This window comes from Pipistrellus kuhlii, unplaced genomic scaffold (genome assembly GCF_014108245.1).
Source record: "Pipistrellus kuhlii isolate mPipKuh1 unplaced genomic scaffold, mPipKuh1.p scaffold_m20_p_3, whole genome shotgun sequence".
Classification (NCBI taxonomy): Eukaryota; Metazoa; Chordata; class Mammalia; order Chiroptera; family Vespertilionidae; genus Pipistrellus; species Pipistrellus kuhlii.
Window position 1 is genome coordinate 91,735,698 of NW_023425529.1, and position 24,156 is coordinate 91,759,853.

General features: G+C 43.4%; 1 protein-coding gene across 8 annotated transcripts in view; it reads right to left on the reverse strand.

Annotated features, from left to right (window-relative positions):
• ATP12A (ATPase H+/K+ transporting non-gastric alpha2 subunit) overlaps nucleotides 1-22,403 on the reverse strand; it is a 28,262-nt gene extending 5,859 nt beyond the window's left edge. For 7 of the 8 annotated variants that reach the window (XR_004990983.1, XR_004990984.1, XR_004990986.1 and 4 more), the window contains exons 1-14: nucleotides 22,351-22,403; nucleotides 21,517-21,675; nucleotides 18,752-18,811; nucleotides 16,656-16,859; nucleotides 15,555-15,668; nucleotides 14,507-14,641; nucleotides 14,000-14,117; nucleotides 13,486-13,754; nucleotides 12,197-12,395; nucleotides 11,922-12,031; nucleotides 9,542-9,676; nucleotides 5,131-5,323; nucleotides 2,833-3,008; nucleotides 1,256-1,392 (exon numbers count right to left, since the gene is read on the reverse strand). Coding sequence is in view for 4 of the 8 variants with exons in the window: in XM_036455587.1 (XP_036311480.1) it covers nucleotides 1,256-1,392; nucleotides 2,833-3,008; nucleotides 5,131-5,323; nucleotides 9,542-9,676; nucleotides 11,922-12,031; nucleotides 12,197-12,395; nucleotides 13,486-13,754; nucleotides 14,000-14,117; nucleotides 14,507-14,641; nucleotides 15,555-15,668; nucleotides 16,656-16,859; nucleotides 18,752-18,811; nucleotides 21,517-21,675; nucleotides 22,351-22,359 (2,018 nt within the window). In the remaining 4 variants the exon portion in view is untranslated. The remainder of the gene's footprint in view (nucleotides 1-1,255; nucleotides 1,393-2,832; nucleotides 3,009-5,130; nucleotides 5,324-9,541; nucleotides 9,677-11,921; nucleotides 12,032-12,196; nucleotides 12,396-13,485; nucleotides 13,755-13,999; nucleotides 14,118-14,506; nucleotides 14,642-15,554; nucleotides 15,669-16,655; nucleotides 16,860-18,751; nucleotides 18,812-21,516; nucleotides 21,676-22,350) is intronic. The other variant, XM_036455590.1, reaches the window with a different exon arrangement.
• Between the last annotated feature and the right edge of the window lie 1,753 nt (nucleotides 22,404-24,156).

The following is a 24,156-nucleotide window of genomic DNA, read 5'->3' on the forward strand; positions in this document are numbered from 1 at the left end:
TCTTTATATTTTTAAAGTTTTGAGCTTTTCCCTGTAGATCTGTTTTTTCCTGCTAGTGCTAAAAACTGAAATTCTAGCACTTGACTAAAATCACAAATCTTCCTAAATTCTGGTAAGAAAATATAAAAGTAAGATAAGAAGGAAAAGGTGGTTTCTCCCTCCTCCAGCTGGGAAAGTCATTATATGAGCATGAAGCTAAAGTTGATAAAGTGGATAATTAAAAACATTCACAAAAGTATCCACCCCACTTTCTTGTTCAATGCGGTGACTTGTATGAAAATGTATAATCCTGTTATTAAAAAAAACAAACACAAATAAATAAAAGCTTTAGTTTTTATAGATGAATGTTATTTCCACAAAGGAGAAGACACTTAGTCTTCACATACTGTTGTAGTGCCCAGAGGTTGTAATTCTGTTTGGTTGTTTTAATTAGTAATTTGTGGCCTGGTGGTAATTATTAAATGACAACCATGTAGTCCTAAAAGGCATGAATATGTGAGTAACCCAGAATTGGTTCACTGGTCTTTCCCTGTTTCCCCCCACATGCGTGAAAGTATAATAAAACCAATGACATTTATTTTCACAATGTGACCTGGAATCTTCAATTATTTAAATCATCAGCTAACTCTTCCCATACTGCTAGCTCCTCAGTCCAGTGTGTCTCCTTCATTGTATTCATTATAACAATCGGTTTTGAGTTTTATATCCCTCCAATTAGGCAGAAAGAAAGAAGGGTGGGAATAGTGTCCAGTCTATTTGTTTCTATAGTTCCAGTTTCTTGCAAGGTGCCCGGTACATAATTGACACTCAACAATTGATTGTGGAAAGAATTAACACAAAGAAAAACTGAGTGTTTCCTTAGGAAGCTATCATTATATTTACTTGCACAAAAAAAAATGAAAGAAATGCACAAAAGTCAGAGGATTCTTAATATTCCAGATTATACAACTGGTTCACTGGCAAATAATTTCATATCAACCCTTTGTTTCAGATTTTCTCACTCTAAATTAGGCATGCAATGTTTTAGATCTACTTTTTTGGACTTTGAAATTTCACACAAGGGTAATTTTTGTGGTATTAATACAGTGCCTGGCACATAGTAGGTACTCAAAAAAAATTAAGAGTGAATGAATGAATATATAAGTTATAGAGGAAACCAACCTGGCATCACCCTGAGAGAGTGTCTGGCAAAAAGGGGATTTGCTCCAAATAACACAGCTTGAGTTTCTGCAACACTGGTTTTATGCTTACTTACTGCTTGTTAACTTGCTCCACAGCAATGTTGAGGCGTTTTGCAATGTCTTCCACAGTCTCACTGTTGGCTGAAATGATACCTACACTCTTGGCAATAGCTTTGGCTGTAATTGGATGATCTCCTGTAACCATAATAACCTAGAACACAAACATGAAAAAGGCATGGCAATAATGAGAAACTACCTAGCCAGAGAAGGGGCAGTTCTGTATCACCTGCTCTACCATGACTTAGTAGAACATGGCTAGCTTTGACTGGTCTGCCCTTACAGATAGCTCTTGCTTGATCTTATATCAAAGACACAACTGTCTGTGAAAGACACACTGATCACACTGGATCTATCATTGCTTCTAAGCTTCTCGCATTTCCTCCTCTGATAAAAGGAAGCTCTTTTCCTTTGATGTTGCTGTATTTGTGAAAGGGCTGGTAGCTCTCTACCTGGGACAGCCTCATGTGGTTTCAACAATCTTGATATTAATATGGTAATGGAATGAAGATTTTGGGTTTGATATCATGAAGGCAACTGGATTGCTGAGGCTGAACCTCAAGAGTTTATAATAAAACCTTTTATTGTCTATTATCTAGGGCAAAATATGGCTACATTATGGCACAGGGAGTTAGCTTTCTTCTCACTGCAGTTATGATTATACTTTATTTCACACAGACAATCATTTTTATTTTATTTGCAGTTACTGAAAGCTTAGTGTAGTGAGAGTAGAGATTTTTAAAAAGGAATTAAAGGCCCTGGCCAGTGTGGCTCAGCTGGTTGTCATCCGGTGCACCAAAAGGTCCTGGGTTTGATTTTGGATCAGGGCACATACCAGGTTGCTGATTCGATTTCTGGTTGGAATGCTTATAGGAAGCAACCAATAAGTTGCGCTCGCTCGCTCTCTCTCTCTCTCTCTCTCTCTCTCTCTCTCTCTCTTCCTCTCTCTCTCTCCCTCTCTCTTTTTCTTCTTCTTCTTCTTCTTCTTCTTCTTCTTCTTCTTCCTCCTCCTCCTCCTCTTCCTCCTCCTCTTCCTCCTCCTCCTCCTCCTCCTCCTCCTCCTCCTCCTCCTCCTCCTCTTTCTCCTCCTCCTCCTCTTCTTCCTCCTTCTCCTTCTCCTTCTCCTCCTTTTCTCTCCTCTTCCTCCTTTTCCCTCCTCCTCCTCCTTTCCCCTCCTCCTCCTCCACTTTCTCCTCCTCCTCCTCCTTTTTCCTCTCTTTCCCTTCCTCTTTCTCCAAAAAAAGGCAGGGGAGGGTATTGTGGTATTTACTTGAAGAGACCTAAATACTGACTATCTTCTGACAAATATCCTTAGAAATGGATGCAATATACATGGAGGACTCCTTCTTTTGTTTGTTTTGTTTTGTTAATTCTCACCCAATATATTTTTCCATTGATCTTTAGAGATAGTAGAAGGGAGAGAAAAAGAGAAACATCAGTGCAAAAGAGACATCAATTGGTTGCCTCCTGCACATGTCTCAATGGAGGCTCAGGGTGAAATCTGCAACCCATGTACCCTTGATTGGAAATTGAACCAAGACTCTCACTGGCCAGGGCCATGGAGGATTTCTTATGTCAGGAAGATAACTCCTACCTTGATCCCTGCACTCCGACATTTGGTGATTGCATCCGGGACAGTCGACCGAGGGGGATCAATCATTGACAAGAGCCCCACAAAACAGAGATTGGACATGGGAAAGTTCATGGCATCGACATCGAATGAATAGGTTTCTGGAAACTCGTCTGCTGACAGGTAGAGATGACAGAAACCTGGAATGGGTATGGATTCGGAAGTCAGTGTCTCCCATGGAATGACATGAGAAAAGGAAGGACATTTTCATATTCTCTCAGTCCTTTATTCTTTTATCAATAGAGTCTGTCAGAATTCATTCTTTCAATTTCATAATGCATGTTGTTTTAAGCAAAGAAATAGCTCATCCAAAAAATTCATGTGCCCATTAGGTTCTCTGTTATGTTCTAGGGTTATGAAAATCAGCCTTTACTTCTGAAGATATCCCAGTTGAGTGTGGGGACAGAGACATAAAGAAATAAGCATAATGGAGCACAGTGAGTGTTATTGAAGAAAGCTATACTCCAGCCACCTGGGGAGTCAGGAAAGACTTCACCAAGAATGTCGTATGTGAGCTGACTCTTGAGAGAGTCATTAGAGAGGACTGGAGGTGGGAAGACCAATTAGGAAGACCAAACAGCACATGCTACTGCACAAATGGGGAGAAGGGTCTGGGGCATCAGGGGAATGATACAGAGCTCAGTCTTTAATCAATCAAGATAATTATCAGAGCTGTGACCAGTTTGGCTCAGTGGATAGAGCATTGGCCTGTGGACTGAAAGGTCCCAGGTTCAGTTCTGGATAAGGGCATGTATTTTGGTTGCAGGCACATCCCCAATAGGGAGTGTGCAGGAGGCAGCTGATCAATGATTCTCTCTTATCTATGTTTCTAACTCTCTATCCCTCTCCCTTCCTCTCTGTAAAAAAAAATCAATAAAATGTATCTTTTTTTAAAAGATAATTATGATAGAAAGGCCAATAGTAGTGGAGCAGACGGTATCTGGCTCTCACAGTGTGAGGTGAAGGGATTCCTCTATCTGGTGGGACTTCCAAAATCATGTGACTTTCTCATCAGCTTTCACATCAAACTTATTCTCATCATGGCCCACCACATGGCCCACATGTTTCAGTAAAGCACGGGCTCTCAGAGGTCAAATGTGAGGTTCTTAGAATGACCCTAATTAGATAAGTATCAGTCTTGCCCTGAAAGAGATACTTGGTAATGTGGGCTATTTGATAATATTTCAACCATATCATCTCATTTATATATTTTACATATTTTACAGACTCAAATATCCTTTAGATTTCCGATCTAATGCCAACAACTTTCATTATGTCTATAAGCCTTATCATTGACCATGAACTTGTTACCTTGAATTTATCATCCTGTAGTTCAGAGGTGCCACTCTGTCAACCCATGATTCTCATAACAGGACATACTCTGTGATATCACTGAAATGGCCACAATTGGGTTCCTGCCACAGTGTATTTCTATAGTTCCTTCTACTTCTAATATCCCTTATCTCTGTTACTGGTAGAATTTGCCCATAATCTCTAAGCAAAATAATTCAACATTTTTAAAACTTACTTTTCTCCTCCAATAAGTTGATAAATCTTACCAATTCTCCCTCTAAAAAAGTCTCTGGTAACTGACATCTCCTTCATGTTCCCATTGCCCTGAATCAAATTTCTATCCTCTGTCACCTGAATGAGAGCAGCCACCTCCTCCTGAGACCCAGGCCTGTCTGCTCCCTGATGCTACCAAGCATCATCCTTCTGAAAACACTGACTCTGACCAGTTTATTTGCTGCGAAGCTCCAGTTGCTCTGCCCTGACTGCCGACTGAAACCCAGTTCCTCACTCACTTAAGGCACTCCAAACCTTGACCTCCAGTCTATCTTTCCAACCCTACCTTCCATGATGATGTGATCTCTCAATCCTGCACCACTCCACATTGACCAGCTTCCTGACAATGGTTCCCAGCCCTCTCCCCACCCTTTCTACCTCTGGGCTTTGGCCTATGTTGTTCCCTTCACTGTGAAACCTATTCCTCACTTCCCTTCAAATATTGTCATTCAAGGCCCAGTTTAAATGTAATCCTTCCATTGAACCTTCCTAGATTCTCCTGCCCTGGTAGCAACCCCACCCTCCTTGCTGCCATCATGTGATATTCTCTTAATTTGTATACCATTCTTCTGTGTGTCCTGTGGAGGCTACAGCTACTCTGCTGGATGGTCAGCCTGTCTCATCTTGTGCCCTAACCCAGCACAGAGCCTTACACTGAACAGGTGACACATAAGGGTTCTCCCACAAAGAGCTTACCCAGAACACGCTCCCCTAGACCTCCCAGCTCCATGTATGCAGTGTAGAAGGCCTCAGCTGTGCTCTGGTCCAGTGGCTGCTCCTGGCCATTGACCATGATGGTGCTGCACTTTTCTAAGATCTTCTCAGGGGCCCCTTTCATCACCATGAGGAAGCGCTTGTCAGTGGGGTCATCTGTCTTATGTATGGAGAGCTGGGAGGGAAGAAAGTGGACATAAGTACAGCATGCTAGTAAATCATGACACTGTCTCTATTACTGAGGGCCTGAATTGTACCGACCCTTTAATAAGCAACATGACAAGATGAAAAGCAACTTTTTCTCTCATTGGGCTACTTATCCTTGAAATGTAAAGGAGGAGTTTTACAGGTGGGTTCTCTCCTTTTTGTTTTCTGGCTATCTAGTCCCAGCCATCTAGTCCCAGCCCAGCTTTAGGGGGGAAGGGGGCCGCCAGATGTGCTGTCCACTTGTGACATCTTCTTCTGCCTTGAACAAGATCTGCAGGGGTGCCTGTGGGGGTTAGGGGTTGTAAGCCCCTCGTCTCATCCCCCATCTCTACCTCCTCTGAGCTATTCTGAGCTCAGGAAGGCATGAGAGCAGCATGTGCCTCTTCCTCTCTAAACGGATCCAATTTTTACTACCTAGATCTGAGAGAAAATGGTAGGGTGTGTGGAAGTGGGCAGCTCACGTCCAGGCTTTCAGGAGAAAAGTTAACTAATAGGTATCTTGTGATTAGCGTACCAATACCAATACCCTTGACTTAGTAATTCTTCTGGACTCATCCTAATAAGGTAATTGGGAAAAGTGTGAAAATTGTATAATAATAAATGGCTAAATTTTACATAGTAGTACTTATTATATACTAGGCACTCTTAAGCTCTCAAAAGGAATTTCAGGCAGCTGGAGTATTTGAGAGAGAATGAGTAAGTTTATGAGAAAAATTCTACTATTTTGGATCTATCAGTTTATATCAGAGATGAGTACAATAGAAAAGTAGAGGGCAAATGTAGTTTGCCAGCCTTTTAAATTTATGATCATGTAATGACGTTAAAAAGCAACTAACCAACCAAAACCAAAACCAAACCAAGAGCAAACCTCCCATCTACTATCACCATCATTTTCTCAAAGGTAGAGCATTTCAACATTTAAAAAATAGGAATAATAAACACTTATGTAGTGTGTGCTGTCCTAAGTGCTCACACAGTAAAGTTAATTTTCAAACTGCCTTAAGGCTGTGGGTGTTCTTATCATCATTTACAGGGCAGGAAATTCAGGTACAGAAAGTTTAAATGACTCATGCAAGGTCACACACTAACAGGTGGCTGAGCTGGGGTTTAATTCAGGCTGGCAGGTGCGAGGCCTCACCCTGATCACATAGGATGTAAAGGATAATTGTTTAAATAAAACACATTTATCTTTACATAAAACTTTATAAAATATTGTCTAAAAATTCAATTTGTCATAAACTATTGAAAATCTCTTCATGGACCAACCTCAGTTTGGGGAATTGCTATTCTAAATAAGATGTGGACTTTTACTTTGTTTCCCTCAGTTGACAGAACCCTCACAACTTTCCAAGGTCATAACATATAATTCTCATTGTTCATGGCTAATTTTTGCTCAAGTATAACTTCAATTGGCACCAACAACATCCAAAGAGGTATTCTGGCCTTGTCAGCAGGAACACACACAGGCTCTCTCTTCTTTCTAGTCCCAACTCTAGTTAGCACATTTTCTCCTTACACTTTTGGTACATGAGGCCTCATGGGATCTGCTTTTTCTCATTTCTCACATGCTGAAGGAAGTCTTTACTTGGGTAGATGAAGTTTTCTGAGTATAGACTAGTTTGTAAGGAGAGCACAGACTTACAAGGTCTGTGTGAGTCCTGGCTAAACCCTCATCAGTTGTGTGATAAAGTTCTGTGCCTCACTCTCTACCTTACAGAGCTGTGGTGAAAATTGAGTGATTTAATACATATGGAAATTAGCACACATGATTACTATTATTATTTTAGGATTGTGACCCATTCTGTTTTCACCTAAGTTTTGAAAGAGAGATCTGATTTCCTGGTTTTAATGTTTGACATCTCACACTTTTCTTTGTTGTCTATTTGGTTAACTTCAGTTCTTAATTGGCCCATTATTCACAAAGATATTTGTAACAGTTTTTTTTTTTCCATCTAAACAAAATGGCAGGCTAATCACCAGAAACTTTGACACAAACATGGCTATCTTATTTATACACTGTATTGATAATGCAAGGCAAAATCATAATGCCTATGCTCAGTTCTAGAGTCTAGTGGAAAGCCCATTGGCATCAGGATCTTGGGCTACATGCTGTCATTTGTCCAAACACAGGAAGGATGGGGGATTTGGTTATTGGCCACTCCTAACATGAGGGGAGCCAACTAGGAAGGACAGCCATTGTCTTCCTGAAAAATGAATGGAAGAAAGATCCTCTAGAAAGGCACTTGGCTGGTCATCAGAGAGAGTCCTCACTGGTTTCATAAAGGCAAGGCTTCCTCATATGGCCTGAGCGAAACTGTTCTGTCTCTGACTTACATGGTAGAAAAAGCACGTGTTCAGGAGTCAAACTGATGCGTGAAAATCGGTTGTGCCACTTTGATGCTGGAGTGAGTCTGAGGACATTAATGTATCGGGTCTAGTAATACTTAATGTCGTTTTTTAACATTCGTTTAAAATCTTGCTTGGCGTTGACTTGTATTGACATAACCTTCAAACACGTGGTATCTACAGAACGTGTGAAGTGCAATTAACAAGTTTTGCTTGAAAAAGTTTGTGTTTGGTTTGGTTTTTGTTGCAAAACTAGGGCTAAGAAGATGGCAGATGAAGAGCATATTCGGCACTGCATGTTTTACGAGTTCCAATTAGGAAGAAAAGCAAGTGAGGCTGCAAAAAACATCTGTAGTGCTCTTGGTCAAGGTGCAGTTAGTGCCAGAAAATGCCAGCGTTGGTTTGAGAAATTTCGCAAGGGAAATTTTTCGTTAGATGACAAGAGTGGTCGAGGCCGTGTGTCCAATTTTGATCAAGAAGCTCTTCAAGCTCTTTTGGTGCAAAATCCTCAAATTACCCAACAAGAGCTTGCGACAACTTTAAATTGTTCACAAAAAACAATTTCCAATCAATTGTGTGCACTTGGCAAAGTCCAAAAGTTTGGAAAATGGGTTCCTCATGAGTTGGCCGACAACAACCGTAATCAAAGAGTCACAATTTGCAGTTCGCTCCTCTCTCGTCAAAACCGTTTGCTGTTTTTAGAGCAAATTGTTACCGGAGATGAACAATGGGTGCTGGATGTTAATTTAAAAAGGCAACCTCAATGGTTGGACAAAAATGAGGCTCCGCAGCCCACGCCAAAACCTGACTTGCATGCGAAAAAAGTGATGTTGTGCGTTTGGTGGAATTTTAAAGGAATTCTTCATTATGAACTTTTACCATCTAACCAAACCATTACAAGTGCAGTGTATAGTGCCCAATTGAAAAGGTTAGCCCAAGCTTTAAGAGAAAAAGAACCCGCGCTGATTAATCGGAAGGGCGTAATTCTTCACCACGATAACGCACGACCGCATACTACAAGAATCACTGCTGAAAAACTGCGCCAGTGGGAATGGGAAGTTCTCCCTCAACCTGCATATTCTCCTGATATTGCCCCTTCCGATTACCATTTGTTTCGTTCTTTGCAAAACTTCCTTCTTGGAAAAAAATTTAATAATGAAGAATGCCTCAAAAATGCATTGACCGAATTTTTTGCATCAAAATCACAAGAATTTTACAACAGAGGGATTAAAATGCTTCCTGAGCATTGGGCACAAGTAGTAGAAAACAACGGCAACTATATTGTTGATTAAATTTTGTTGTATTGTTTAAATAAATTCGATTTTAAAAAGTATTAGAAAACGACATTAATTATTACTAGACCTAATACTCAGGGTGTGTTCCTTACCCATAAATTGGGATTAATTAGTCCCATTTCATATGCTTACTGTGAGGATCAATGAGACAATGTATATGAAGCACCTGACACAGTCTGAGGACACAGCTCTATGCCTTCCTCCACCTTTCATTTACCTTTTGGGCTCTGCTGTTGCCCATCCCTTGTGCAAGTCCCCCCACAGGGGCACTTGTGAATGAGCGAGGATGTGAGTGAATGTGCCGTAATAGAGATAGATTGTTCGAGGAGAAGCCGGGCTGACAAGATTCTTTTTCTCTGTCTGCCCAGGCACAGGAAGGAGGCCAGCAAGAGAAAACCTGTTCTGGGTTTACTAGACACCCAAGCCATCCATCTTAGAGGAGTATTTTTAAAGTCAAGTTTCATTCAAAATTAGTACTAAGAATACTTACAGGTAGAAATATCTTTCTCCTGATAACAGAAATTCAGTTGTGAGGAACAACTCACCTGAAATTTGTTGGTTGAGTTAAAAGGTATTTCTGCTACTTTGTGGTTTCTTTTTCTAATTTCCATCACGTCACCCAAAACTACCTCTGAGAATTTCAAAAGAGCAGTTTCTGAGGCATCTCCAACCACAACTCTCTGAGAATCAAAAGAGTTAAAAGTAAATATCTGTATCACATAATCTGGTTCTTTGGGGATTATTTTCAATTAAATAGCTGGACAGACAAAATGATAACACACAATTGTGACTGAGTTAAGACCATGGTAAAAATATTAAAGTGAATCATGCCACCTACTGGCATTAGCAAAGCTCAAAGTTAGAGCTCTGAGAGCTGAAGGATTTCATGAAAAACAAAAACAAAAACAAAACTTATGAATTACATCTTGAAAGATGGTTACAAAGAGAGGAGAAGAAAGCCTTTAAGAACCAGAATGCCATGAATGAAGGTGAGAAGTGGAAGACTTCTGTCCTAAGTGCTGGGAGTACAGATGAACATGGAGAGCCCTTAAATGCAGAATGAGGTCTAGGTTCAAGAAGCAAAAAACAGAAGCAAAGTAAGTTTTTGAGCAAAGTTAGGTGATGTATTTCATCTAATGTTGTTTTTAAGGAAAATTAGTTCCATGCAAGAAAGACTGGAGGAGGAATAAACTAGAGTTAGGTAGGCCAATTAAGAGGCTGATATAGCTATTTTGATTTAAGTAATTAGTGATAATAGAAATGTAAAATTATAGATATACTAGAGGCCCAGTGCACAAAATTCATGCACTCAGGGGGTGGGGGTGTTCCCTCAACCTGGCTTGATCCCTCTCACAGTACGGGACCCCTGAGGGGATGTGCGACTGACAATTTAGGCCCACTTAAGTCAGACATCCTTAGTGCTGCCATGAAAGTGGGAGAGGCTGCCACCATTGCTGCTGCGCTCACCAGCCATGAGCCCAGCTTCTGGCTGAGTAGCACTCCCCCTGTGGAAGTGCACTGACCACCAGGGGGAAGCTCCTGCATTGTCTGTCCCCTAGTGGTCAGTGCACCTCATAGGACCGGTCGTTCTGCTGTTTGGTTGATTTGCATATTAGCCTTTTATTACATCTGATTTAAAAAAAAAACATACTTTTATTGATTTCAAAGAGAAGGGGGTAGGGAGAGAGAGAGAGAGAGAAACATCAATGATGAAAGAAAATCATTGCTTGGCTGTTGTCTGCACACACCCTCCTGGATATTGAGCCCACAACCTCGGGCACATACCCTGACTGAGAATCAAACTTCAACCTCCTGGTTCATAGGTCAATGCTCAACCACTGAGCCATTCTGGCCGGGCAAATTATAGAAATTTTGAAGCAAGAATGATAAGACTTGGTGAGGAGAAAGTCAAGATGACTTCTAAAAGTTTGGGACCCAGATGACAAGTAAAATGGTGATGTCACACAAAAAGAGAAAAATTGGGATAAGATCTTAATTTGGAGCCAGGTTGGGTACAGGTGGAAGGTGACAAGTAGTATAATTTTGTTGAGATAGTCAAAACTTCCAAGTGCAAAACAAACACACAGCTAGCTGGAGATCTATGAATGGGGATGAGAAATGAGACCTGGAATAAGGATTTGAAAGGCAGAGAAGAGATTAGCTGAAAAGAGAACTGATGAGCTAGCTGATAGAGAAAGGAAAACAAACAAAAAATACACGAAGGTAAGGGAGGGTGCGGGTAAGGACTTATATGCATGCATATAAGCCTAACCAATGGACACAGACACCAGGCGAATGAGGGCATGAGTGAGGGAGTAGAGGGAGACTAAAGGGATAAGTATTTATAATACCTTAATCAATAAAAAAAATTTAAATACAAAAAGAGTCAATGAAAATAATGACAAAGAGAAAAGCCAGGGGGACAGATTCAGTAAGTCATTGGAGGTTGAAGAAGAGAGAAAGAGAGGAAGAAGGAAGGGAAAGGAAAGGAAAGGAACAAAGGGAGTTAGTTTATCACATATTCCAATATTTTAGGACCCCTCAGAGGACTTTCAGCCTAGAAGAATGTGTTCTAAAACCAGTTCTTCATCTCCTTCCAATTATATTTTAAACTTCAGTGAATGACATTTATACAATAAAAATTTTTATTTTATCTACTTATCTGATCAAAAAGTTAGGAAAATAACTTAAGGACATACTTATTTTCTGAAATAAGACAACATTTTCATGGGACTGAGATCAATCTGAGAATTTTAGATGTCTTTGTGATGGAATGAACAAAATATTTTGCAGATCTTGGAAGCCAGCTTGCTCTTACTAGTACAAGCTTTCCTGTGTTGGAGAGATTAAATCTTCCACCAAATTAGAATAGGAAAAGTTACTTCAAACTGGCTGTGGTTTAAGACAGTGATGCAGACACTTTACCTTCATGATGGGGACTCTTTCCTGTCCTGGTCTGAACTCGGCTCGGTTACACAATGTAATTATCTTTGATAATGAGGCCCAGGTTCCAGAGCTTTGATCAAAGGTTTGCTCTGGAAAACAGAAAGCACAGGGGATGCTATGGGTGCTGGGCCCCCTCTCCACAAACCATTCTATTCACAAAATTTTGAGACTGTGCAGCAACTCTGCCACGTTGGCTGTGCCTCTCATCTCAAGTCCACAGCTTTAGGCCAAACTGAATGCTCCAGAAGACTTACTGAAATGGTCTTCACTGGTGTCAGCCATAAAGATCTGATTGTCAAACCACAGATGGGCCACAGTCATCCTGTTCTGGGTCAGAGTCCCTGTCTTGTCTGAGCAAATGATGGAGGTGGAACCTAGTGTCTCCACTGCCTCCAGGTTCTTCACCAGGCAGTTCTTCTTAGCCATCCGTTTTGCTGTCAGTGACAGAGTCACCTAGACAGAAGAGAGAAGAGAAAAATCCATTTGAATGCAGATACAATATACATAAAAGTAGCTAAGGCTGGCCTAGTTTCAGGCAGTACCTGATAAATCCTATGTTATGATAATTTTTTAATTAAATATAGGATATTTCTTTTGTCCTTTTACACATTAAAGAAATGATCCTGAGGAATTTACAGATGACAAAACCACACTCATGTGTGATTATAGAAGGAGCTTTGGTCACTGCGCTCCTGTCCAACAAAAGTGTGAGTGCGTAAGGTTTGTGCCAAAGAGCTTGTCCCAAAGGCTTGCTTGTTGCTTTGATGAATCAAGTGTTTGTATTTCATTTTAAGAAGTCCAGATTTTAAAAGTTCTTAGCTCTCTCTTTTAAGCCCCGAGATATCAAAGGGTACTTTGGGCTCAATTTCTTCAAATTACTACCTGCTGGAGTCAGAAGGTACATGGAGTTCAGAAACTTCTGTCCATATTTGCTGAGGACAACAGCAGGCCAATGATCTGAGGAACCTTTACATGTTACCTGGAACCACGAGTCCCTCTCCCCTACCCCCAGGGCCTCCATAACAGAGACTTGAGGGGGCATTGTTTGAGGATTAATTGGATGGGCCCTGCCAAGGGAGACCCAAAGCTGAGTTTGGAGGAAGGTCCAGGAAAGGGCTGTATTTCTCTGCAGAAAAAAAGGTGTTTGTGTGTCTAAGGGAAGAGAATTTAGGTAAACAAATTGCCTAAGTTCCTCAGCTGTAGAAACTGCTAAGGAAATTGTGAGAAAGACATCTGGCTGCTCAAGAATCTGAGAATTATGGTTCAAACCTTATCTAGATCTTAAGGAGCAAAGTTACATATGTGATTAACAGATAGATCTTCTAAATGAAAATACAAAGTTTTCAAGGACAGTGCATTCAAATATGAACAACCTCATAATTTCTCTGTCCCTCTAAGAAACATCCAATTCAGAATCTCTCCTAGTTATCTCTGACCGGGAGGGAGCATTGCTCTGAGCTGGAGGAGTGGGAGCTACCCCAGCATACTAGGGCGGCATGTATTAACGGGTCAAGGGACAGGCCACTTAGCAGCATGGACTCACAGTGACAGTGGCCAGGAGCCCCTCAGGTACATTGGCCACAATGATGCCAATGAGGAAGATGATGGAATCCAGAACACGGTACTTCATGGATACCGCAATGATGAAGAAAAGGACACCGATGGAGATGGCCACTCCTGCCACAATGTGAACAAAGTGCTCGATCTCGGTGGCAATGGGTGTCTTCTCATTCCCAACTCCTGAAGCCAGTGAGGCGATATGTCCAATGATGGTGCGGTCACCCGTGTTGATGACCATGCCAGTCGCTGTGCCTACAGGTGAAATGGATATTTTATTTCATGAGTCCTCAGCTGGGAGAGGACCACAGCCTCCTCATCTGATGGCTAATGTGATCAATTAGCGCATGACATTACAAAGGCCAACATCAGTTTTCTAGGCCCTGCAATTCCACATTTTCTCTTGGACAAGCTTTGTACAAGAGATGAAAAGAGATACAAACACAGAGCCCAAAGGGGCCCAGTGATGTGGGGGGTTCCCGAGACCTGGCAAGACTTACCTTCCAGACAGGTTGTTGAATAGAAGCCAATGTTCTTTGTCTCCAGGGGGTTGTCATGGGTGAACTCACAGGAGCGGGGCTGGGGCTCAGACTCCCCAGTGAGAGATGAGTTGTCGACCTAGAAGAAATTGCAGAGAAGTTCAAGATGAGCCCTGATCTGTTGTTTCTCAGTGGTTAGAGCATCAGCCCATGCACCAGAGGTTTGTGGGTTCGATTCCAGTCAAGAGCACTTACCTGGGTTGCAGATTTGATCCCTGGCCCTGGTTGGGGCATGTGTGGAAGGCAACCAATTGATGTGTCTCTCTTACATTGATCTTTCTCTCCCTCCCTTCCTCTCTCTGAGAATCAATGGGAAAAATATCCTCGGGTGAGGATTAACAGACACACAAAAAGGAAACAACAAAAAATCCAAGATGTGTCCCTCTGCTTTAGTTACACCAAGAACTGGAAGGACCACAGAATGCCAGCCAGTTAGCAGCCTGATCCTTGGGCACCTGTGACACTTACCTTGCACCCCTGGGCAAACAGCAGCCTGATGTCTGCAGGGATCTGATCTCCTCCTTTAATCTCCACTATGTCTCCCACCACCAGCTGCTCTGCAGGAATTATCTTCTTCTCTGAATCTCGAATGACAAGGGCTTGCTACAAAAGCAAATGAGGCAGGTGCCTTAGATTGAGGAATGATGCTGATGCTTCTCCATTCATCACTTACCAAAACTCAGACAGCAAAACTCAAAATGGCAAAAGATGAAACAAAAGACTTTGTATTGGGCCTGAAGACCCTAATAACTTTTTTTTTTCTTGAGGGGGAGCTCTTAGAGACATTTTTGGACACAGAAAATGTCCGGTCACTTTGCTATATTGTGGGCAGATATAGCAAAAGGACAGCCCTGGGTCTGACGTAAAGGAATGAGTACTCCTGGCTTCTACATCAGGGGAGAATCTAAAGGTTGAGTCAAAGGGCTTCATAATCTTGTTCAACTTAGAAAACCTTTAATACAGGAGGAAGTGAATCTCCTTCACCATTAGCACAAAAGATCCCGAGTCCCCTCTTGCTGGCCACTCTAGGGCCCAAGGACAGTGGTTTTCCCACCGTGCTAACAGTGTGCACAATCTCCCTAGAGGACATCTACCAGGGACCCTTGTAGGGACAGAGGAGCAGTGGATGCCCCACATTGAGTGCAAAATGCAGGGAAGCTCAGCAATGGCAGCCAAGATGGTCACAAATAAAAAATCAGGGGTTGATGTCCTTGGCTACCAGATCACCTAAATGACTTTTGTCTCAACAGTTCACCAACACTTCCAATAATAGAAGATACTGTACAATAACTAATGTTTCCATCTTACTCTATTTGTGACTGAGCATTTTCCTGTCTCTGACCTCACTGATTATCTCGGTGAGGACATGGGGGTTCATAGAGATTAGGTCACTTGCCCAAGACTTCTCAGACAGAATAGGGTGAGCCTGAGCCTGACCACAGACCCTGTGCCTTTAAGGCCTCATTCTCCTCACCTGAAGTCATGCAGAAATGGAAGGGGGACAGCTGCTACTCACCTGTGGAATCATCTTACTGAAGCTGGCCATGATGTTGGTGCTCTTGGCTTCTTGGTAGTAAGCAAAGATTCCTGTTAATATGACAACCAGGGCAAGCACGGTGCCCAAGTACACCTGGGTCAGGAGGAGAGGCATTGGTCAGAAGCACCAGTCACAGGGCAATGCAGTAACACAGGCTAGTTCCTAGGGCTAGAGCTCTTCACGGGAAGGCCAGATGGATGGCAGTTGTGTCCTGGTGTAATTTACAGGCCACAAAACAGATCCATTTTAAGTCTAAAATTCAATGACTTTTAAAACATGTACAGAGTTGTTGCAACTTATTAAAGTTGCAACAATTGCCACAATTGAGTTATAGAGCATTTCTGTACTCCCAGTAAAACCTCTTGTGCCCAATGGCAATATCCTTGCTCCTGCCCCTAGCCCTAGCAGCCAGTGATCTGCTTCGTCTTCAGGATGTGCCTGTTCTGGGCATTTTGTACCAATGGAATCATATGGTATGTGGCCCTTTGCAACTGGCTTCTTTCTCTCAGCCTCATATTGGCCAGTGGGGTTTTGTTGCTCAGTTGTTAGTAGGCACACATGTTCTCTACATTAAAAGGAATGAATTAACCCGGCCAGTGTTGCTCAGTGGTTGAGCATCGACCTATGAACCACATGCCAGGGTTTCCAGCAGGGAGAATGCAGAAGGCAGTTGATGATGTCTGTCTCTCATCATTGATGTTTCTATCTCTCTTTCTCCCTTCCTCTCTGAAATCAATAAAAATATTTTTTAAACATTTTTAAAGGAGAGAATTAGCTTTTAGGAGAGAGAAACCACAAATACTTCACGTGCATATACATTTTTTTCCCCTCTTAGGAACTTACAATGTTTCTCTCTTTTTAAAATTCATGGTCATACTGCATCTGAAACATCAGGTAGTCAGATGTAATTTCTGTTGTACAGCTGGGAAATGACTGATTTTGCCAATCCCATGCAGGGATTGGTCAGCGGAAGACTCCTGATTCCACCCAGGGCTCCGCCCCCGAAAGGTCTCACTTTATTAATCTGTTTTCCCCTGTTACTGATTCAGTAAAACCAGGCAGGAGACCCCAGTGCCTTACATTGTCCAGGGATGATGACTTATCGTTAGAGAACTGAATCCCGTACGCGATCCAGCACAGAATGGCCCCCACCCACAGGAGGATGGAGAAGCCTCCCACCATCTGCTTCAGGAACTTAATGATCTCCGGAGTTTCCTGGGGAGGGGAGAGGGCGTTGGGCCCATCTCGAGCCAGGAGCTCAGCAGCTTGGGTGCTGGAGAGACCCTGAAAATGTTGAACAAAATAAATAGAATTATGAAGTACAAATTGGCAGTTTCAAAATAGTCACATGGAGGTAAAGTATAACAGAGACTGTATTTAACAATTTTGTAATAACTATGTATTGTGCCAGGTTGGTACTAGACGGTGCTGGGGGAAATCACTTTGTAAGTTATTTAATGTCTAGTCACTATGCTGTGCACCTGAAACTAATATAATACTGAATGTCAACTGTATTTGAAAAAAATTAAAATGAAAACAAAAACAAACAAACAAGGAAACAAAAAACCTCAAACAGAATTAGACATTCCTTCTGCCTTGGGTTGGATATTATACTTCAGTAGGCTGTGGAGAGGGGTTACCGTGCTCAGGGAAGGCCTGGGAAAAGTGGGTGATGCCTCACCCCCACTCCTCCACTCCCCACCTTGCTTCTCCCAGAATTGCCTTTTGAAAACTAATCTTACCAAGTTGTTTCCTTGTTTTAAAGGGAATGCTTAATGCCAGCCAGGCAGTATCTTCCATATATTTACTCATTTTATTCTTCAAAATAAGCCTCTGAAGAAGAAACTATTATCCTCATCTTACAGATGTGGAATTTCAGGCTGGGCTGTGCGGACCCCCTCCCATGCATGAATTTCATGCATTGGGCCTCTAATATATATATTTGTCTTCTCCCAGAATTGCCTTTTGAAAATCAATCTTACCAAGTTGTTTCCTTATTTAGAAATTATTTTCTTTATACAACTAATATAGTCTTTATTCCTTAGTTCAGTGGTTGGCAAACTCAGTCAACAGAGCCAAATATCAACAGTACAATGACTGAAATTTCTTTTGAGAGCCAAATTTTTTAAACTTAAACTTCTTCTAACGCCACTTCTTCAAAATAAACTCGCCCAGGCTGAGGTGTTTTGTGGAAGAGCACACTCAAGGGGCCAAAGAGCCGCATGTGGCTTGTGAGCAGCAGTTTGCCAACCACTGCTTTAGTTTAATATGAAAGTGCTGGACAGTTTCACCAAAATTACCTCTCCCCCACCTGATTTTCTACTTTACCTCCCTGTCATCAATTCCATGCACTCTGTCCTCCTGCTCCTTGGGTACTCTGGCAACTTAAATGCAAGCCATCATCCTACATCCTAATTCAAACAAACACTTCCACTGGTCAGAACTAAAAAAATCTCTCAGGATGTGGTGTAGCCCTCCTGGTTGCCCTCTAAGTGGACAGAGTGGAGGATATGATGATTTCCTGTACACCTGGCTCCCCCTCTGAGCTGATAACTCCATATGACAGGGTGCCTGTTCCTCTCTGCTCCTCTCACTGCTAGCCCAGGGCATCACACACCGTGGGGATTTTTGTTGACTTAAACAGATGTAGCCAAATCTCCTGATATCAAGCCACCAAAGCTTTTGAAATATGAGTTGAATGTGAATTCATAAGGAAGCAGTGCCTCTGTGATGGGAGAGCTGGGAGGCACCAGGGACCACTCAGTCCTCAGAAGAGAAGGAGGAGGACAAACAGGTCTAAGGCTGTCACCCCAGACCCTGGCTTCGTAACTCTGGGTCTCCCCTTCTTTGATAAGGCCATCAAACTTCCTGTATGCCAGGATTAAAACAAACTGACCATGACAATGAGCAAGCCTCTGAACCTTTGTGGGGAGACCCTAGCTTTCTGTAGTCACAGTCAAAAGAACTGTAGAGTCGGCACACAGCTCAGCCAAGGAGCTTGATCAAGGCCTTGGTTCAGAACACTAGCTCCTGATGTCAGCTCCCCTCTGTCACTCACATGGCATCTCAACATTTATGCCATAAGTCACTCATCCTAATGGTGCCGTCACCTTTCCACACACCCTTTTTCTTTATGAAGGGCTGCTACTCCTGATTTGAATTCTCTCATGACTTACCGTAACAATATTTGTATGATATTTATTTTCCAATTCCTTATTGCTGAGCTTGTGGTCATCCTGAAGTTCATGAAAAGAAGAACAGAGTGAATTAGATAACTCCAAAAGACTCAAGCTGGAAACTCTACCATGGGAGCTAGGAGAGGGGCCAGAAAGTGTGGGAGTAAGAGACAGAGCCTGGGTACCAGGTGGCCATTGCAGAGAGGGATGGGAGGGTCCTGCTGCAGGAGAGGCTTGTCCCGATTCAGGGGTCTTTCTGGCCACCTAGGGAAGAGTTTAGACTTAACTTGCTATTTACCACATTGTTTTTATGAACAACGCAATGCATTCCACCTCAGTCTAAGTTCCAGCACATGCAAGTCTGAACCTACCTGGTGTCCAGATGCTAACTCAGACACGAATGTGCGACCAATGAAGGGTGACCAGCAATACCAAGCAGCCCCATTTCACATGCCCTGACAACTTGGGACCCATGCAGCCCTTGCTGGGAAGGTAGTCTTTGGGAGAGGGAAGCATGACTTTCCTGTTCAAGTACTTGAGACTCAGGTAGGTCCCTGGTTACAGAAACCCTGAACTTTAAAAACCTGTCATATAATGCCATTATGGTGCATTACTTTTTGCACAGGATTGTTAGACTCAAGCAGCATTTCTCAACCTGGGAATCATTGACATTGTGGGCCAATAACTATCTTTTAAAGACTTCTACTCACCAGCAGCTTCCCTCAGACTTGTGATTGGGGCCAGAACTATCTCTTTTCTTAAGTGCATGCAAAAATCGCCATGTTAAGAGATTAAGACTTTACAATTTTTTTTTCTCATCCAGAATTTGCTTTGCTCATTCCTTTATGTCAATTGAAGATGACATTGCCAAGGGTTCAAAGGGTTAAGATACAGTTCTATGCACTGTGTGCTAAGTTCTGGGCAGGTACAAGGAACAGGGAATAGATGGGTAGAGTCACTGTTTGCATAGATGGACTGGTTTTTAACAGTCTGCACTGGAAGGCAGAGCACCCGTCCTCCTCCTCCCTTTGGCCTTGGTTCTGGAGAAGAGAATGCAGAAAGGCTGGGACTGGGCACCTCTGCTGGCCAGAACTGGAATAGCACAGGGCAGTACCCGGGGCTGGGTTTGGGTTTATTCAAAAGCCAAGAATGCTTTGGCTCTTGTCAAGACTCTGATTTGCTGGACAGGCCTGGGTGCAAGAGCATCCATGCACGTTGTCCAAATTACAGGATTCTTGGGATTCAGGAGAACATTGGCTAATCCCATGGAAATTATTTTTCAGTATTACACATCTTCGCAAACTGCTCAAGAAGAGAGATTCTCATCCTAATAAATAGGCAAATGACAGAATGGATATATTTTCATGTATACACAGAAATTTCAAGGAAGATTATAAAGTTTTCAATCCTGAATGCTAGAAAAACATAGGCAATAAGAATGACTGTCTGTTGTCTGGTGCTGTTCTCAGTCTTCCTCCTGCTGTATTTCACTAAACTCTTAATAAGCTTATGAAGTAGACATAATTTTTCATTTTTCTTTTCAAAATAGGAAACTGAGTTTCAGTCAAAGTGGGGTTTGAGTTTATGTCAGTACAATTTCAGGGCTATGTTCTTAAATATTTATCAGGGTATATACAGACAAATGCCTAGTATGCTGCTCAAAGTTTCACAAGCTCTCTGGGGGAAACAGAAAGCCCTGATGTATAGCACCTGATCATGTCTCACCACAGCCAAATTTCGAGCTACTAATGCAATGCCCAGATGTTGGTCAGCTTGTCAAATTCCTGAATATTTAATCACTGGCTCTCTAGCCCCCCATGAACGTGTACCACTTCTGTCTGCTCAATCATAGAACTTTAAAGTCTGCAATGAACTTGAGTGTAGAAGCTTCCCCTTTGATGGTCCTGAGACAAATGTCTTATTTCAGTTCTGAGGCTGTCCTTTTCTACGGTGGCCAAAGTCCTTCTTCAATTGTAATAATATTGAGCTTCCATAAAGCACTTTAATTACAAATTACTTATTCTTTCCCCCCATCACAGACCCATGCAAATTTAGTACTCTCACTTTCCCCATCACAGACACATGCAAATACAGCAAAGCTGGGTAGTTGTTCCGTTACATGTAGAACTTCAATGGGGTGTAAAGTCATCTGACACCAAGCCCAACAGTCTTATCGCCTTCTCATGGAGCATATATGCCCAAACCCAGTAAATCTCAAATGGTTTCACTTTATCAACTAACACATGTGTCAAACACAAGGCCCGCGGGCCAAATCCGTCCCGCCAGGCCTTGCAATGTGGCCCGCACCGCGCTGTCATCACTGCACTCCGCTGCGTTTCCATCACAATGACAGTTTATGACTGTTCAGTAAACCATTCGGCCCGCGATTTAGGCTGGATTTTAGATTTTGGCCCCTCCTCTGATTGAGTTCGACACCCCTAAGCTAGAAACTGGCAAATGGTTACTTATATTTCACTGAAAGGAGAGCAGTGTGGGCCCAGCCTGTGGGGACTGGAATCCCAGAGGCTTCCCTGAGTCCCACCTGGGAATGCCGGCAATCAGAATGCAGGTACTCTGCAGAGGCGTGGCCCCTGGGCAGATATTATCCTACCTTTCTCTTTCTACTTTTTTTAAAAAAATGAAAAAATCTTATGAGGAAATTAAACCCTTCAGAACGCTTTTTCCTTTGGAAAAGAAAGGGTATCGGGGCAAGGTCCCCGCAAGCTCCCCAGGGGAAGGGCACACTCAGGGCCCACTCCACTGACCAGATCAATTTCTTTTGTCACGTGCTCTTTGTGGTGATTCTTTCTGAGTTCCAAGCAGGTACTCCACAGGCCCCTGTACTTATCCTTGTCATCCCCCTTGTCTGTTTGCTTCATGTCTTTGGCTCCATTGAGCTCCACAGAGTAAATTTGGGGTGTTTTCTGGAGGAGAAGCAGAGGTACAGTATTAGCCCCAAGTGGATTTTCTGACTTCCCCTGGGGGTCAGGGACCACCATCCCCGCTGTCATCCCCTCTCCTGGGGAGAGGAAGGAGAGGATTGTGGGGAGGTTCCCCACTTTCACACAGCAGCTCCCCAGTCCTCTCTTCCCTCTCCTGTGTGGAGGGCAGGCTGGGGCAACCCCTCCTGCGAGGTGGGGAAGGTGGGATGTGATTTTCCACCTAGAAACAACACCTCTCCAAGGGGCCATGGGAGTCTCTCTAGGCCTTGTTTCCCATTTCTTGGGTAGAGGAGCTCATTGTCCCACCATTTATTGGGTGGAGGGTGCTCACTGCTCCCTGTTTATCTTGGGTTGGTGGGGGCATGCGGGGGTACTGCCCAATGAGCTTCTGAACCTCAGCCCCAGGCAGGGGTGCCTTATGCACCGCGTATTCGTGCATTCGCATAAGCCCAGCTAAGTGCTACCCTTGGAACAGGAGCTGCCCTCAAACGCCGGCCCCCTCCCGAGTCTGGGTCTGAGTCTTCGCCCTGTGGCTCCAGCTTGGACTGGGGGCTTGGGTCCCGGCGGGGAGAGGAGCGGCGCGGAGGCCAGAGAGCAAGAGATGCTGGCGGCCTCCATATCCGCACTCTCCACCGGCCGGCGTGGGGATGCACGCACCTGGCCCATGATGCAGCGGAGTCCCGGCCGCGGCTGGCGGGCTGGAGGCGAAGCGGGTCGGTCTGGCGGCGGCGGCGGCGCTGCAGAAACCTGAGCGGCAGGTGCAGCGCCGGCTGGGGAGGCGGCGGCGCCTTAAATGCCGCTCGCCCCGCCCTGGCCTGCCCCGCGTCTGGCTTTGGAAACCCACGTCCGCCGCCTCCTGGAAGTGCGCCTGCAGCTTGCTGACCAAGAAGGGAACGGGTACCGACACACCCTGAGCGCGGCGCACGTGGCCCTTCTGGCTACACCTGTCTCTGAGGCGCCTCAAGAGACAGAGGCTGCCCTCGGATCGCATGCACAGGTGCGTGTCCCAGGGGATTTGGGGACCACAAGAGCCTCTGGGAAGCAGCTGGATTACTTTGCAGGACCCAGATAGGAATTTGGAGTTGGAAACAATTTGGGTGAGCGGGAGAGAATGGGAGACGTGAGGCAGTCAACAGGTTCTGAGGACGCGACCAGGCCGTTGGGGCGCAGAACTGAAGCTGTAAACTGCGCATCCCCACCCGCTCCTGCTGGGATCCAGCGCTTCCGCTCCGGGAACCACACACACTTCCAGCCTCCCTCCTTTCTTCCCTCCTTTCCTTTCTTCTTCTACTTCAAGCATGACAGATTTTAAAGCCTATCCCCCACCCCCAGCACAGAAGAGCAACATCAATGAGTTACTGCTTACCTAAACTAAATCGGAAGGGACAGGGAGTTCTGGGAGTGATGCTTGGTTACAGATACTTATCCCAGATTCTTTAGAGCAAGCACGTCAAGCTCAAAGGCTAACACGGGCCAAATAAACACTGTGTAAGTTTATGTAGCCGCAAAAAAACCAAAAGCTTCAATTTTCATAGAAACGTAGGTTTATTTCGATAGACATGCTGAATACAAACGGCTGAAATAAATGAGTAATTGTTACCATAAAATAATAGAACATTTTAATAAAAATTAACATTTTTTATTAAAAAATATTTTTCTTTGAACATTAACTTACCTGACACCGAATAACTACACAAATTAATAAGCATAATGCAAATAAGCCTATTTTTCTTGTTCTCTGAAAGCAAATATTTCCTGTTGTGCACACCAAGCAAGTCAGTCCAAGACTAATGGTGTGGCAGTCGGCTGATGAAATATTCACTGCTAGTATTAGTGGAGAGAAATGGTGGGGCCTCTGTGTAAGGAACATAAGGGAAATGAATACAACACGATTATAGTAATCAGTCATTAGTGAATGTTGTAGTTCGTTATTAATAATTATGTATAACAGGATATTGTAAAAATTGTTACAAAATTTTTATTAAAACATTTCTTACATATTGGCTGGGCCGCAGAAATATTCATTGTGGGCTGAGAGTTTGACATGCTTGCTTTAGACTGTAGGGGTGTCGAACTCAATCAGAGAAGGGGCCAAAATCTAAAACCCAGCCTAAATCGCGGGCCGAATGGTTTACTGAACAGTCATAAACTGTCATTGTGATGGAAACGCAGCGGAGTGCAGTGATGACAGTGTGGTGCAGGCCACATTGCAAGGCCTGGCGGGACGGATTTGGCCCGCGGGCCTTGTGTTTGACACATGTGCTTTAGAGTGTGTGGGAGGGAATTAAATTGTCCAAACTCAAGTAGCAGTCGACTTCTGGAGAGGTCTGCTCTTTTTCCCCTTGCAGAATGCTCTTCAAGGAAAGGTTTGAAGATCAGGGGAAGAGGTAGACTTGTGTGAAACTGATGCGGCCCGTTTGCCGGAGTCTGGGAGAAGGGTTTTACAGGCAGCAGAGGCTGCTG